This window comes from Oryx dammah, unplaced genomic scaffold (genome assembly GCF_014754425.2).
Source record: "Oryx dammah isolate SB20612 unplaced genomic scaffold, SCBI_Odam_1.1 HiC_scaffold_29, whole genome shotgun sequence".
Lineage (NCBI taxonomy): Eukaryota > Metazoa > Chordata > Mammalia > Artiodactyla > Bovidae > Oryx > Oryx dammah.
This window is the reverse complement of record NW_024070213.1, coordinates 115,260,491-115,275,388: the sequence shown is the minus strand read 5'-3', so window position 1 is coordinate 115,275,388 and position 14,898 is coordinate 115,260,491. Positions and strand designations below refer to the sequence as shown.

The 14,898-nt window shown below is 42.6% G+C and overlaps 1 protein-coding gene across 1 annotated transcript in view; it reads left to right on the top strand.

Annotated features, from left to right (window-relative positions):
• TPH2 (tryptophan hydroxylase 2) overlaps nt 1-14,650 on the top strand; it is a 101,111-nt gene extending 86,461 nt beyond the window's left edge. Inside the window, exons 9-11 of the mRNA XM_040233875.1 lie at nt 2,211-2,306; nt 13,046-13,179; nt 13,309-14,650. Coding sequence (XP_040089809.1) covers nt 2,211-2,306; nt 13,046-13,179; nt 13,309-13,483 — 405 coding nt within the window. The 3' untranslated portion in view covers nt 13,484-14,650. The remainder of the gene's footprint in view (nt 1-2,210; nt 2,307-13,045; nt 13,180-13,308) is intronic.
• The last annotated feature ends 248 nt before the right edge of the window (nt 14,651-14,898 follow it).

Genomic DNA, 14,898 nt, shown 5'->3' with positions numbered 1-14,898 from the left:
TGGACCATCAGGGAAGTCCCCTGTATGTTGATTTTGTTTTCTTTGTCTCACCCATGTAGCATACCTGCTTTGTGGGATGGGGTACTTTGTTCCCTTGTTCCCTGCTGGAGCAGAGTTTGGCATACACAGGTTTGTAGGAGTGTTTGTAGAATAAGTAGATGAATGGATGGATGGATGTCACAGGCAGGAAAACTACAGCCCAGAGAGGTTGTGGTCACATAGCCAATTAGAAATGAGTATAAGACTCGGGTCTCCTCATGTGTTTCTTTCCTTTAGATTCTGCTGTCTTAGAACAAGCCTAATTTAGAAATAATTCAGTCACTATTTGTTTATTTATTCACCAGCTATTCATGTTTCTGACACTATTCTATATCAGTTGTTCTCAACCAGGAGCAATTTTGACCTTCTGGGAACATTACTCAATGTCTAGAGACATTATTGGTTGTTACAGATGGGGTGGGGGTGCTCCTGGCATCAGAGGACTACTGGGGACAGAGGCCAGGGACGCTGCTGAGTGTCCTGCAATGTACAGAACAGCCCCCCAGAACAAAGAGCTAGCCATCCTAACGCGCCAGTCCTGCTGAGACTGGGAACCTCTGCTCTAGATGAACAGACAGGGATACCACTCTCACGGAGCTGATAATGTCATGGGCAAAACAGATGATAAATAGTGCACTTCATACACAAGTGGAAATCCATGTCAAAAAGTGATGTGATTGAAAAGAAAGCCCAGTCAGAACAGGGTGAGGAGGCTGTTAGGTGCTGTGGGTGGTGACGAGGTAGGAAGGGCTGTGATTTTAGCTGCTTGGGGAGATAAGTCAGGAAAGTAAGTTTTGCCTCCAGAGGTTCAGCACTGTGACCTGGAATGACCAGTCCTTTAGGTGCAGTCCAGGGCTCCAGCATATTGGCCATTCAAATTCAGAGGTCATCCACATGTAATAAAAATATAAAATGCTTGGGAGCCAAGGGACATCTTAACCTCCAAATAAAAATACAGCAAACTGCCATAGGCTAGAAATAATTATGATTTTCTGCCCCCTTTCAGGGGGTTTAAATTCTCTTTCTCAGCACCTTCATCGCTCCATCATCAGTGATACAGGACAGCGTTAATTTGATGCATTTTTTTATTGCTCATTGTCAGCCTCTTACTTTACTTTCAGAGCACAAATAATGTAACTGCAGCTCCTCTCAACAACATGGTGAGTCATTTGGTTGTACAGAGATTTCTGTTTATCTAGGCTGATTTTGTAGGAACTTAACAGAAGTAAGTGTAGATTTTAGTATCTTGGGGAAACTGCAGTAGTTGATGAAGTTAAAACATGGGTCAATGAAATGGTTCTTACTATATGTGTTTAATGTATACGTGTGTAAATATGTGGGCTTCCCAGGTGGCTCAGTGGTAAAGAATCTGCCTGCCAGTGCAGGAGACATGGGTTTGATCCCTGGATTGGGAAGATCCTCTGGAGAAGGAAATGGCAGCCCACTCTAGTATTCTTGCCTGGGAAATTCCATGGACAGAGGAACCTGGTGGGCTACATTCCACGTGGTCGCAAAGAGTCAGACACGACTGAAGTGATTTAGCATGCGCGCACACACATATATAAGTGCACACGTTGGCATCCGTTTAAGATTTTGCTAAGAAAATGGTAATTTGGTAGGCACACACTTGTTTTCTTGGACTCTCCTCGTGTCTTCACCACAATTCTTTACCAAGCACTGGCACACAGTAGGAACTCAACAAATGTTTGCTAAATGAATAAACCAACTGTAAAAATCAGTTTGGGATTATTGAATTCCAAGTTATTTTTCCAATTTACACAGATTTATTAATGTTACTGAACCACAACTTAGTAAATATAGTAGCATATTCTTATGGCATTATCACTGTGACAGATTCATTTTTTATAAATCTGTTTTTAAAAAAATTTTAAAATCGTTGCAAGGGATATGATTTGACTCATAGGGTTTCTGAATCTAGGAAAAATAAGACTCTTAGCAGTTAATGCTTTTCCCATATACCTTTAACCTAGGGAGGGATTATTAGGCAAGAGAATAATGTCAATAAATCTTGATTCAAATTCATTTACATTGACAGTGCTGAAGAAATTATGCACAGTGCACCATTTTATTTTGGTGCCCTTTTATTTTACAGAAGAATTTGTTGCCCAGTTCACTGGATGTGTGTCCATTAAAAAAATTTTTTTTTGCAGTGCTATTTCTTCACGATTGAGTTTGGCCTTTGCAAACAAGAAGGGCAGCTGCGGGCATATGGCGCTGGACTGCTTTCCTCCATTGGAGAATTAAAGGTATGAAGCTGTGAGCAAAATATCCTTCCCAAGCAAACTGGTTCAAGGTCACCGAAAATATTGATTCATCTGTCTGAGCCTCTCTGCTCACAGATACCCCATAAATATTTAGTACAGAGGACTTGGCACCTCGTATGTGGGTGCTGACCTAACTTTTTACACTTTGGAAAATGGGTCATGCCTTTCTGGGTTTGTGGTGTGACTCAAATGGATGAGAAGCCATGTGTCTGAACCAACAGGAATGACAAGTGTATGCTCAGATGTTGGGTAACAAATGACCAGCCTCAATCTGGTGCTGTAAAGTGTGCACCGAGCTAGCAGGGACCCTACTGATATAAAATTTCTTTGTGAGGGTGGCTTGGCTACTCTCAATTCTGTCACCCCCATGGCACCCATGGATTCCCTACCATCTACTTTCCAAAGGGGAATTTGAGCTTATTTTAGCTTCTTCACAATTGATGTAAATTAAAATATTTATGGGCATGTAAAATTAAAAAAAAACCACTTAAATGTACATGTGTTCAGAGAGGTATCTAACACGAGCAGTGATGCCTAATGGATGGTGTGTATATATATGTGTGTGTGTATATATATTTTTTTTGGGGGGGGGGCTTAAAATACAGTAGAATAATTTGTTCAGAAATGTTGAGGTCTGGGACATTCTGATCATTTAACTATTCTGGTTAATTAAGAATTTCTATCTGTATACCACTGGGGGATAGCAAGTTTTGATGAGTTTAGATTGCACTGTGATATCTAATCTGAAAATGGTACTGAAAATAATTTAATCTTTCTTTGATTACTCAGACTGAGGTCAGGATTATGGACAGTCCTAGGGTTTTTATTTTGAATATTGATATTCATTATCCTTACAGGATATTTATTATCCTGGCATATATATGTTTACTAGAGCTTTTCAGATGTTTGTAGTTTTGAGGATGCAATTTAGCTGTAGTTTTATTGAGTCCACTCACTTTATGACTTCATTCAATGCTCAGATATTTAGTTGAGCACCTACTATGCACCATGTACTTGTGTCAGGCATTGAGGGTACAAAGACAAATAGTCATGATGAAGAATAAGAGTATGAAGAGGATAACAGGTCTCTCAAAAGACACTTCAGTAAACCTTAGAATTTTAGGTGCAACACATTATTAACCCACTTAATTCTCCTAGCAACCCAGTAGGATAAGTGACATCGTCATCACAGGTAAGGACTGAGGTGTGAAGGACAGTGAGGAGCGTGTCTGTGGTCCCACAGCCAGTAAGTGTTGGAGGTGGTCACGAGTCCAGGCGGTGTGAGCTCCAGGATCTGAGCCCGCCGCCGGGGATCCCTGTTAAAAGCAGGTGACATTCTAGTGCAGGAGACGAGCAACTGAGGTAACACAGTGTGACAAAACCTGTCACATTTTCGGCCACGCCTGGGAGGCCTTCCTGACGAGGCTGCAGCTGCCCATGCGGATTCTGGAGGAGAGGGAAGAGTGGCTCTGAAGGAGTGGGAAAGGGAAGTGAGATGCTGGATCAGCCCACTGACCGCAGCGTGAGTGTCCCCTCCTTGGAGCCTGGCCCGTTGCGGGAGCTGTGAGGCTAGGCCTCGCTGGACCAGATGATAATATTCAACATAACAAAGGCCTGATGTGATGTGGTGAAAATTTTGTTTTTCTAAATTTTCAACACCAAAAAAGTCCATTTGGGGTTAATCTCAAAGCTCCCAGCCATAGCATGACGTCATCTCCCTGTGTGACCCATGCCTTCTATAAACTCTTTCTTGATTTCCTAGAAAAAAGAATTTGTCAGAAAGTGATGTAGCTCTTGAGTTATATCTATTTACATTCTTCTCAGAGGGCTTACAAATGACACCAGAATAAAAAAAGGAAACAAATCTCTTATTGCCCCAACTTTTGACAGGGTCCTCTGGTCTGGTTAATGAGGCGTGTGTAGGCAGCACTGGGGTGAATCTGTTGTTTTTGTTCCTGTTGGTACGGATCGAGTCGTCTGGAAATGGAAATCAGCCAGAAACGTGGACACCGAAGGGCATTGTCTGCCGTGAATCTTCTTGTTCTGGTCCATCAGCTCTGGCCATTAGCATTCTTCCATTCCCATATTTCAGCACTCCAACATCCCTAGGATTGCTACTTTGGACCATTTTTACAACTCAGAAATTCTTTCTCTCTGAAATGTCTTCTGACTGTTTGCAGGGAATACATAACACAAGAGCTTTCCCTAGCGTCTTAGCTTTGCCCTACCCTTTACCCCATCCCTGCTCACCTTGGCCTGAGTGTCTAGGGCCCTTTCACAGCACTTGTGAATACATCTGTTCAACTTTTCTTTGAATGAACAGATGATAATTTTGAGCTCAGGTGGGGATAACTTTATTAACAGCATTATAATAATTCCTGATTCCTGTATAAACCCGCCTATTACTGCAGTTTTGAATGTGGCTACCTTTTGCGGTAAACTCTGTTTTTGCTGTTCCAATTATAGTCCATTTGTAGGTTCCGGATAAGTTGTCAGAAGTTTTGATGTAGTCCTTCTAACTTTTACATAACTCTCCACAATTCGTCTTTTCTTGAACTGAGCACATTTTAGAATGTGTGCTTTAAGAGGCTCAGTTTTCAGGAATAAATGTTGCCCTTCAGAGTTGCCCGAGTACTTCCAAGCAGTGTCTCTATAGTTTGAAGGATATCTTTCATTTTTCCTTCCTATTTTTTGACAATGCTTATTTTTTATCTTTGAAGATATAAAGGAAATAAATATGGAAATGCTTATAAAAACTACCATATATCTGCTAACTATAAAGAATATCCAAAACATCTCAGCAATGATTGCTCTCCCTCTCTTGTTCGAATCATTTTTTCTGTGATGTGCTTTTTGGAATTCCAGAAGTGTATTTGGGAAGGACCTCTCTAAACCTTCATCACTGTGGGGAGCAGTTAATAATGAGCTAGATCATCTGGAAAACTGACTTTACAAAAGGTTGAAAATGGGATAATTCTTGCTATTCACTCACAGTCTAGCGTGTTTCTTTCCTTTTTCTCTTCTTTTTCTATCTCAGAGTTGACTTAACTGTATGACTGTCATTTAAGAAATTTATTATTCATTCATTCCTTCACTTATTTCACTCAACAAACTCAAAACTGAAAGTCTCAGTTTTCAAGAAAGTTTGTGCCTAAAGGGGGTAAAATCTAACAAAGAGATGGATATGGGTCTTTGCTGAATCCAGTCCTCCTGGAGAAGCAACAGCGCGGTTTGTTCTTGTTAGGGGGTAAAGGACTGCTTGCTAGTTGATGAATTGGCTGAGTCTCATCTCAGAAAGTTTGCTGTTGTTTCGTCATTGAGTCGTGTCTGACTCTTTGCGACCCGTGAACTGCAGCACGCCAGGCTTCCCTGTCCTTCACTATCCCCTAGAATTTGCTCAAAATCATGTCCATTGAGTTAGTGATACCATCCAACCATCTTAATCCATCTCAAAAATGAAAGGTAATTTCTCCTTCCCTTTTACAGGTAAGAGCATAATCTAGTTCTTTGTTTCCTTAAGGGCAGAGATTATACTTTTTTTGGCAAATGGCCTTAGCATCTACCTTATAAGAGTCGCTGGAATATTACATACAAATACATTTGTTCTGCTTTTCAGGTTTTGACAAAGCTGGTGGTTTTTGAAAATTTACTTATTATTGTATTTTGCCTTTAGTTTTAGGATATCCTTGCATGGTGAATTTATGGCTCTGCTTTTACGTAGCTGTTTATCAGCATTTCCATAACAGCTTTATATTTACTACAATCATTTGTGTTTACAGCCACTTGCAGCAGCTCTGTGAGGTGGTCAGAGGCTGGTCATTACGGCCAGGCTATGGAGGCGGCCCAGGGCCCCCGTGTGTTCCCTGAGGTCTTCCAGTGTGTCGGCGGGGAGGCTGGAGTTAGGACTCCAACAGCCTCTGAGCTGCTCCACCTGTACTGTGTTCAGATGGCTCCCAGCTCCCTTTTTCCCACCCCTTCCTTTCCCGAAGTAGCACTGTTAGTAAGAACAGAGCAAAGATCAGACAATGGGCGCTGGAGAAGGGTCTTTGGCTTTTGCACAGGGATTTCTTGTTGAGGGAGTTTGTCCCAATGCCCCCTCCTGCCCCCGGAATCTTGTTCAAACTGTTGAAACTTTCAACATCACTGATGAATAAAGTGTGATACCATCATCACCCAGTTTAGCAACAGGGATGTTGTGACCATGCTGTGCTCAGTTAGAAGGAAAAACATTTGAGGGAGGTTCAAAAAATATAGATATGCATACATACTTATTATACAAACATATGTGTTTGTTGTTCTGATGTAGGAAAAGATGATTGTAGTGTGAATGTAAGGGTGTTTGTAAATTTTTATTTAGGATCTAGGGCCCAAACTACCTAGACTTCACACTTGAGTTTTTCCCCACGTTTAACCAGTCCTAATATAGAGGGTGAGGATCACAGGTTGACATCTAGAAGAGCTGAGATAATAACTCCGTGTTATTGCAAAGGTAGGTGCAGGTGGCTGGGAGGAAGGAAGATTTTAAACTGATAAATTCAGGCCCGGCACTGTTGCAGTCTAGGAACTGGCAGTCTCATAGCTAGGGCCATCCTTCTTTCTTGATGGTTCCAGCAGAGTTGTCCCAGTGCAGGAAGGTGTGGCTCAGTGCATGTGTACACCAGGCATCACTGGGAGCCTGAAGCAGCCATGATAACCAAATTTACAGAGCGCTTCCCACTTGCCCGACACTTCACATGCATTTTCTCATTTAATCCTTACCACATTCCCGGGTTATAGACACTATAACTATTCCCGTTTTCCAGATGAACACTGGAATAGGCTTACAGAGGTGGAACAACTCTGAGAAATTTTTGATGCCGAATAGAAATTTCTATTTAAAAGACTGGAACAGGCAAAAAAAAAAAAAAAAGCCTTAAATTTGTGCACTAAAAAGTCAATTAATTGGTAATGGCCATCTCTGTTGGGGAGGGAGGGAAGACCATACCCAGGCCCAATGGGAAAGGTTGCTATGGTGAATTTATGCGGGTTGGGGTGGAGGGAGGGGACCGTGGACCGAGGGCTGTGTATTTACCTGACCCAGAGATGGAACCCAGTTTCCCCGCATTGCAGTCAGTTTCTTTACCATCTGATTCCGGTTCAGATGGTATTGCAGGCCCTGTTAGAAATGTATTGCAAGAAGAGCTTTAGAGTTCAGGTAGATATGTAATCTTTGCAGTTTCTCAAAGAGGAAATTGCATCCTAACCTGGGGAATTTTCACTCATCTGGTAAACCTTTGGAACAGCTATGTTTAGAATCCAGGTCTCCTGGTTCCTAGTCCTGTGTCCTTGCCTTTTGCCCTGTGGATGAATCCAAAACAGCCCTTTTAGAGAGTATGTAGAGGAGAGCAGGTGATTCTCAAGCATTCCTGCACTTTAAAAATGGCTTCAGAGTAAAAAGCTCTCAGCCAGATTCTCTCAGCATTAGAAAGCCTCTCTCTGCAGGAAATTGGATTAATTTTTGCAGACTTCAGGATATCAGACTCTTAACACTTTGGAAAGGATTCCCAACAGAGCTCCCTGGGGACATCAAGCAGTTTGGCTTTATGTTTACAGAGAATCGACTCTGGACACAGAGGAGAGAGTGTGAAACTTGTTCCCTAAAACCAAGGTGGCTTACAGAGAGACGTGGGTAGGAGTTGAGAAGCAAACCCAGTAGGGCTTTGCTCCGCTGAGCAGTGGAAACAGTGGAGACATGAACGATATTCTATAACCCTTGAGCTGTGCTTTAGTTTTCAGAAGCAGGGCCCCTTCATGGGCTGCATGGATGTTCCTGGTTGTCATCGTGCAGAAGAACTTCCCTCCAGTAAGTGAGACACTTACTGGTGTGATCGCCTCCTCCTGTGTTGGCCTCACTCAGTGGCTATTCCCCCAACTCTAGACTCTTCCTTCTCCAGGCTAATCCTTGGGTACCATTATCATCCCTATATTTTTAACAGCCAAGGGGAGCACTGGTCTCATACTCCATGGATGGAGCGGTCGCCAGCATATAACCAGCTGTTGGATACAGCAGGATCTTGAGGATAGACTACATTGTTGAGAGCTTAGAACAATGAACTTCCAACTGTCCTTTTGGTGACTGCATTAGTCAAGTGTGAGGTATATTACCTAAAGGTCTTTGCTTCACATCATATGCTGTGAATACACTGACTTTTCTTAAAGGCAGAGCACTCTGCCCTCTGGGTTTTTTCTTGGTCCACTGTTATCTCATTTATCTGTTAAAATGACAAAATAAGCTCATCTGAGTATCTAGTAGGATCATCATATGATACATTTTTCTAAAACTACACTAATTTTGGTTTCTGTTATTATATACCAGAGGCATCCTCTACACATGGTGACTGCTAAAGGTGCTACTGTCCTGTTGCAGCCAAGGTCTGTCACATTGCAGACCTAGGTGGATAAGTTTCCTCCTCTTCCCTTGCTTGTCCTTGGCCTGGTGAGAAGTCTGGCTCAGCAGGGAGCCCTGAGGGAGCCGTGCCCTGAACGTTCATACAGCCTGTTCTGCTCCCTCTCTGCCTGTGCCTCTCAGTGAGAGAGTGAGAACATGCAAACATCAGGGACACTAAGTCAGGCACTGTCTTCCTGTTTGTATGTACTGATGGATAAATGGACAGATAGAGCAACATACTAAATAAAATGCACGCAGAGTGTATGGCTGCAAAGGAAGCAACTTCTAGTTCCAGAAGTCATGGGGAACCAATAGGAGGCCTATTCTTTGCAGAGGAGCAACAGTTCAGTTCAGTTCAGTTCAGTTGCTCAGTCATGTCTGACTCTTTGCGACCCCATGAACCACAGCACGCCAAGCATCCCTGTCCATCACCAACTCCCGGAGTCCACCCAAACCCATGTCCATTGAGTCAGTGATGCCATCCAACCATTGCATTCTCTGTCGTCCCCTTCTCCTCCTGCCCTCAATCTTTCCCAGCACCAGGGTCTTTTCAAATGAGTCAGCTCTTTGCATCAGGTGGCCAAACTATTGGAGTTTCAGCTTCAAAATCAGTCCTACCAATGAACACCCAGGACTGATATCCTTTAGGATGGAGATCAGTGGAGAAATAGCTCCATAAAGAATGAAGGGATGGAGCCAAAGCAAAAACAACACCGAGTTGTGGATGGGACTGGTCATAGAAGCAAGGTTCAATGCTGTAAAGAGCAATATTGCATAGGAACCTGGAATGTTAGGTCCATGAATCAAGGCAAATTGGAAGTGGTCAAACAGGAGATGGCAAGAGTGAACATTGACATTCTAGGAATCAGTGAACTAAGATGGACTGGAATGGGTGAATTTAACACAGACGGCCATTATATCTACTACTGTGGGCAGGAATCCCTTAGAAGAAATGGAGTAGCCATCATGGTCAACAAAAGAGTCCAGAATGCAGTACTTGGATGCAATCTCAAAAACGACAGAATGATCTCTGTTCGTTTCCAAGGCAAACCATTCAATATCATGATAATCCAAGCCTATACCCTGACCAGTAACGCTGAAGAAGCTGAAGTTGAACCATTCTATGAAGACCTACAAGACCTTCTAGAACTAACACCCAAAAAAGACCTCATTTTCATTATAGGGGACTGGAATGCAAAAGTAGGAAGTCAAGAAACACCTGGAGTAACAGGCAAATTTGGCCTTGGAGTACAGAATGAAGCAGGGCAAAGGCTAATAGAGTTTTGCCAAGAGAACGCATTGGTCACAGCAAACACCCTCTTCCAACAACACAAGAGAAGACTCTACACATGGACATCACCAGATGGTCAACACCAAAATCAGACTGATTATATTCTTTGCAGCCAAAGATGGAGAAGCTCTATACAGTCAGCAAAAACAAGACCAGGAGCTGACTGTGGCTCAGATCATGAACTCCTTATTGCCAAATTCAGACTTAAATTGAAGAAAGTGGAGAAAAGTGATTAGGTCAGGTATGACCTAAATCCAATCCCTTATGACTATACAGTGGAAGTGAGAAATAGATTTAAGGGACTAGATCTGATAGACAGAGTGCCTGATGAACTATGGACGAAGGTTCATGATATTGTACAGGAGACACGGATCAAGACCATCCCCAAGAGGAGCAACAGCTCTCATCAAAGCACATTTTGTTTCTTGAAACTGTGAAGTTGTTTTAAAAATGTGGACAGAATTGTTAGTCATGTGGAACCCTGAGTCCCCTGATGTTTACTGCACTGCATTGAATATAGCACAAATGCATATGCTGGTGTAGTGACCTTCCACATATGATGAAGTTGTTCTGTGGGCCAAGAAAAAGTTAGTTCACTCCATGGGGCCCTCTGCATTCCCCGATTCACATCTGCATTGATCTGGACAATGGGACTTGGCAGGAAAGCAAGTCTCACCCGGGTGGGACCGTGTGCCCTTTCTCTCACCTGTCAGCCCTTGGCTTCACTATTGTATTTTCACACTTAGGGAACCACAGCCTTCTTCACAGAAGGCTACAAATCATTCCAAGCAGTGTGAAATTGTTGGGGGGATGCAGCAGGAATATTGAACAGGAAAGGTTTTTCAGTGTTTCTCCGGGAAAACCTTAGCAGTTAGGGATTGAGAAGTGCTTTGGGTGGACCAGAGGCTGGAATAGAGTGTCTTCAGAAATCAGCCAGCCCAGGCTTCTCATGGACACTCAGGAAACGGGGGTCCAGAGAGGTGAAATCATCTGCCAAGTTTATCCAATTAGCAGCAACACCTGGACTCGAGTCCGCGTTTTCTTTTCTTTCTTTCTTTTTCTGTGATTTACCACTTATTCTTCTTTATTTATTTTAAGTAAGTAAGTGTTAGTTGCTAAGTCATGCCTGACTCTTTGTGATCCCATGGACTGCAGCACTCCAGGCCCCTCTGTCCATGAGATTTTCCAGGCAAGGATACTAGAGTTGGTTGCCATTTCCTCCTCCAGGGGATCTTCCCAACCCAGGGATCGAACCCAGGTCTCCTGGACTGCAGGCAGATTCTTTACCACCTGAGCTACAAGGGAAGCCCATTTTATTGGAGTGTAAATGCTTTACAGTGTTGAGTTGATCTCTGCTGTACAACAATGTGAATCAGCTCTCTCTCACTACACACACACACACACACACACACACACACACACACACACACATATCCCCCTCCCTCCTGAGCATCCCTCGCACCTCCCCCCCCTATGTTACCCCTCTGAGTCAGCACAGAGCACCAAGCTGAGGCCCCTGTGCTACCCAGCAGCTGCCCACTAGCTATTTATTTCACACATGGTGGTGTATACACGCCGATCCTAACCTCCCAAGTCATCCCACCCTTTCTGCCCCCTCTGTGTCCACAAGTCCAATCTCCATGTCTGCGTCTCTGTTCCTGCCCTGCAAATAGGTTTTCTAACTCTCGGTTCAAGGCTGTTTCTGCTACCTTTTCTCTCTCTGCCTCTCTCTCCCAACAAGTTTATCATTTAAATTAAGAAAGAAGGAATCTAAAGGGGTGTTTCTCAAATATAATTTACAACCACCTGTCTGAATCACCTTGGATGCCTTTAAAATGCAGACTTCTGGGATTTATCCAGACCTTCCAAATAAAATTGAGGCCTGGGTTTCTGCATTTTCTACAAGCTCCTCAGTAATTCTTAGGCACATTTTGTGTGAGAACCACAGATCCAGGGGCTATAAATAGGCAGGTTGCAGGAAGTGAGTGCTAACTTTTGGCATCACTGGATTTATCTTGAATATGGTCATTCATTGTTGCTTGCTGTTCTTAGTGCCAGTCATGGAGTGAACTGAACAGGGCTAGTGATGGTTCACAGAGTACCTGCATTAGCTTTCCTGTGTCCGTCATGTCTGCTCTGAGCATAAGTATAGCTATTAATATTAGCTTTTTTTTTTCCCACTTGGCAATATTTATCTGCTGTATATTGCTCTGCTTGAGGAAAGGTAAATGAATGCTTTGCGTGTATCCTCAAATATACAGGCCCACTCCAGCCTCTGTTGATACGTAGTACCTGGCCTCAAAATGTCTCACAATGAGTCCACAAATAGTTCAGTCAGAGTCCCAATTACCTCTCCATGCAGGTAATTATGACTTCTGCCATTTAAGGGAAATTCCAGTCCATTGCTTATAGCAATAAATTTAAGACCATATTTGTTCTCTCTCCTGTTCCTATTCATAGCATAGATTTAAATTTTCACTTCTGTGGACTTGGGCTCCCAGGTGATGTGGTGGTGGAGAATGCGCCTGCCAGTGCAGGAGATGTGGGCGAGGCAGTTCTGGTCCCTGGGTCGGGAAGATGCCCTGGAGAAGGAAACGGCAACCCACTCCAGCGTTCTTGCCTGGCAAATCGCATGGACAGAGGAGCCTGGTGCGCTATAGACTGTGGGGTCACAGAGCCTGACACGACTGTGCACGCATGCACATTCTGTGGGGTTCCAGCTCTGAACGGTCCTTCAGTATGAATTTGGTTAATAGTAAATAAAATAATACCATTATCTCCTTTTTGCTCCCTCAGCTACTAACAGACTTCAAAACGACTGACCAACCAAACAAAACCCTTCACAGTCTTTTTCCCCTGCCTTGGGGAGAGTTCCCCATGCCATGGTGGATGAGTAACTGGGCAGTTCTGTGGCAGGACGGAGCTGCTCTGGAGGAGTGTGAGCTGGTGGCCCTTCAGCAGTCTCATCAGGGACTTTAACGGGTTTCACGGTGTGTTTTGCAGCATGCTCTTTCTGACAAGGCGTGTGTGAAAGCCTTTGACCCAAAAACAACCTGCTTGCAGGAATGCCTTATCACCACCTTCCAGGAAGCCTACTTTGTTTCAGAAAGTTTTGAAGAAGCCAAAGAAAAGATGAGGTAAATTTCTTTTGCTTCCATCTAGAGAACATGACTTTTGATTTTGCTGGTTCTGTTCCTTCCTTATATCTGTCTCCTGAACCTGTTAGGGTTGATCTCATATTCTCCTCTGTTCTGTTTATTTTGCAGGGACTTTGCAAAGTCAATTACCCGTCCCTTCTCAGTCTACTTCAATCCCTACACTCAGAGTATTGAAATTCTGAAGGACACCAGGAGTATTGAAAACGTCGTGCAGGACCTCCGCAGTGATTTGAACACCGTGTGTGATGCCTTGAACAAAATGAACCAGTATCTGGGGATTTGATGCCTGGGACCCATGTCACTGCCAGCATGATCTTTTGGGGAATTAACAACAATTCAATGTCATATAACACCAATAGCTTTCTGTGTCATGGCTTGGCTAGTAAGCACACAATTCTATGTATTCCTACCTACTTGTAACTTACTGTGATAATGTGCAAAACACCATAAAGAACCCAATGGCAGATAGCCACTCATTGTATGGAACAGGTTTAAATGTCTTAAATAAATATGACATTCCAGCTTAGTGTCCTTAGCTAAACTGTAGCTATTGAAAATTAGTAACAAATAGCCCTCTTCTGACTCTGGCTTGTGACTTTTTCTTTCTGAGATCAGAGCCTTTCCTTGTGTTCATTAGATAAAATGAAAATAGCAGTAAACTGTTTCTATTTTCTCCAGTGTGAGTGTTTTCACATCACTATTTGAGATAAACTCAGAATTGTATGAAACTTCCTATCACATTACTAAAAGATTCAGTATTCTCTTTCAAAAATGGATAGTGAACACGGTAATTGGAATGGTTTTCAGGATGATTATTTACACAATGTAAGAAAAGTGAACTTTTCATACAGAATATATAGATTGCATTGACCTTGTAGAAACTGAGTTGTGGCATGCTCCCTAAAGTATTTTGGAAGAAAATACTTCCAGAATGGACATTAGAAAAGACTAAACAGTAGAGAATAAATCTTGGGAGTGTGAATTTTATGCTGAAATAAAGTGATTATTCTGCTCAAGTGTTTAACCCATTTCTCTTGTAGAATAATAATATTCATAGAGCTTTGATTTCAGTGGTATAGAAATTGAGTCACAGAGAGTAAAGTGATTTGCTCGGAGTAGCACAGTTAGTCAAGCATCAATGTTAACAGCTCATCACATCTCACTTTTGGATTGCTAAGACATTCAGCTTGGTGTATGTATGTACCTATGATGTGTAGTCATAGAAGAGAAAGTAATGCTTATCAGAACTAATGTTTATCTGTAAATAGGACTTGGCTTGTTATCAAGGGTTGACCACAGTACAGATGTTTCCTCTCACAACCCCAAACCATGCTAGGTCTCTGGGAGTCTGGGCACTTGCCTAAAGTTTGGGCAAATTTAGGTAAGTGATAGTGATATACCACAGAAAGGAAATCTAAGGAAGAGGGGATATATGTATACCTACAACTGATTCACTTTCCTGTACAGCAGAAACTGATACAGCATTGTAAAGCAGCTAGACTCCAATAATGAAAAAAAAATAATGATGCACTATAAATTTCAGTCATCTTTTGCTATAAGAGGTGATTAAGTGAACAAATAATTGCTGAATGAGTGAATGAATTTTAGCTTCTGATTCCCTTAACAAATGCAACCATTGTTCCTCTAATCTGCTTTAGTAGCACAGAATACTGGATTGGGGAGAGAGAGGATAAGAAA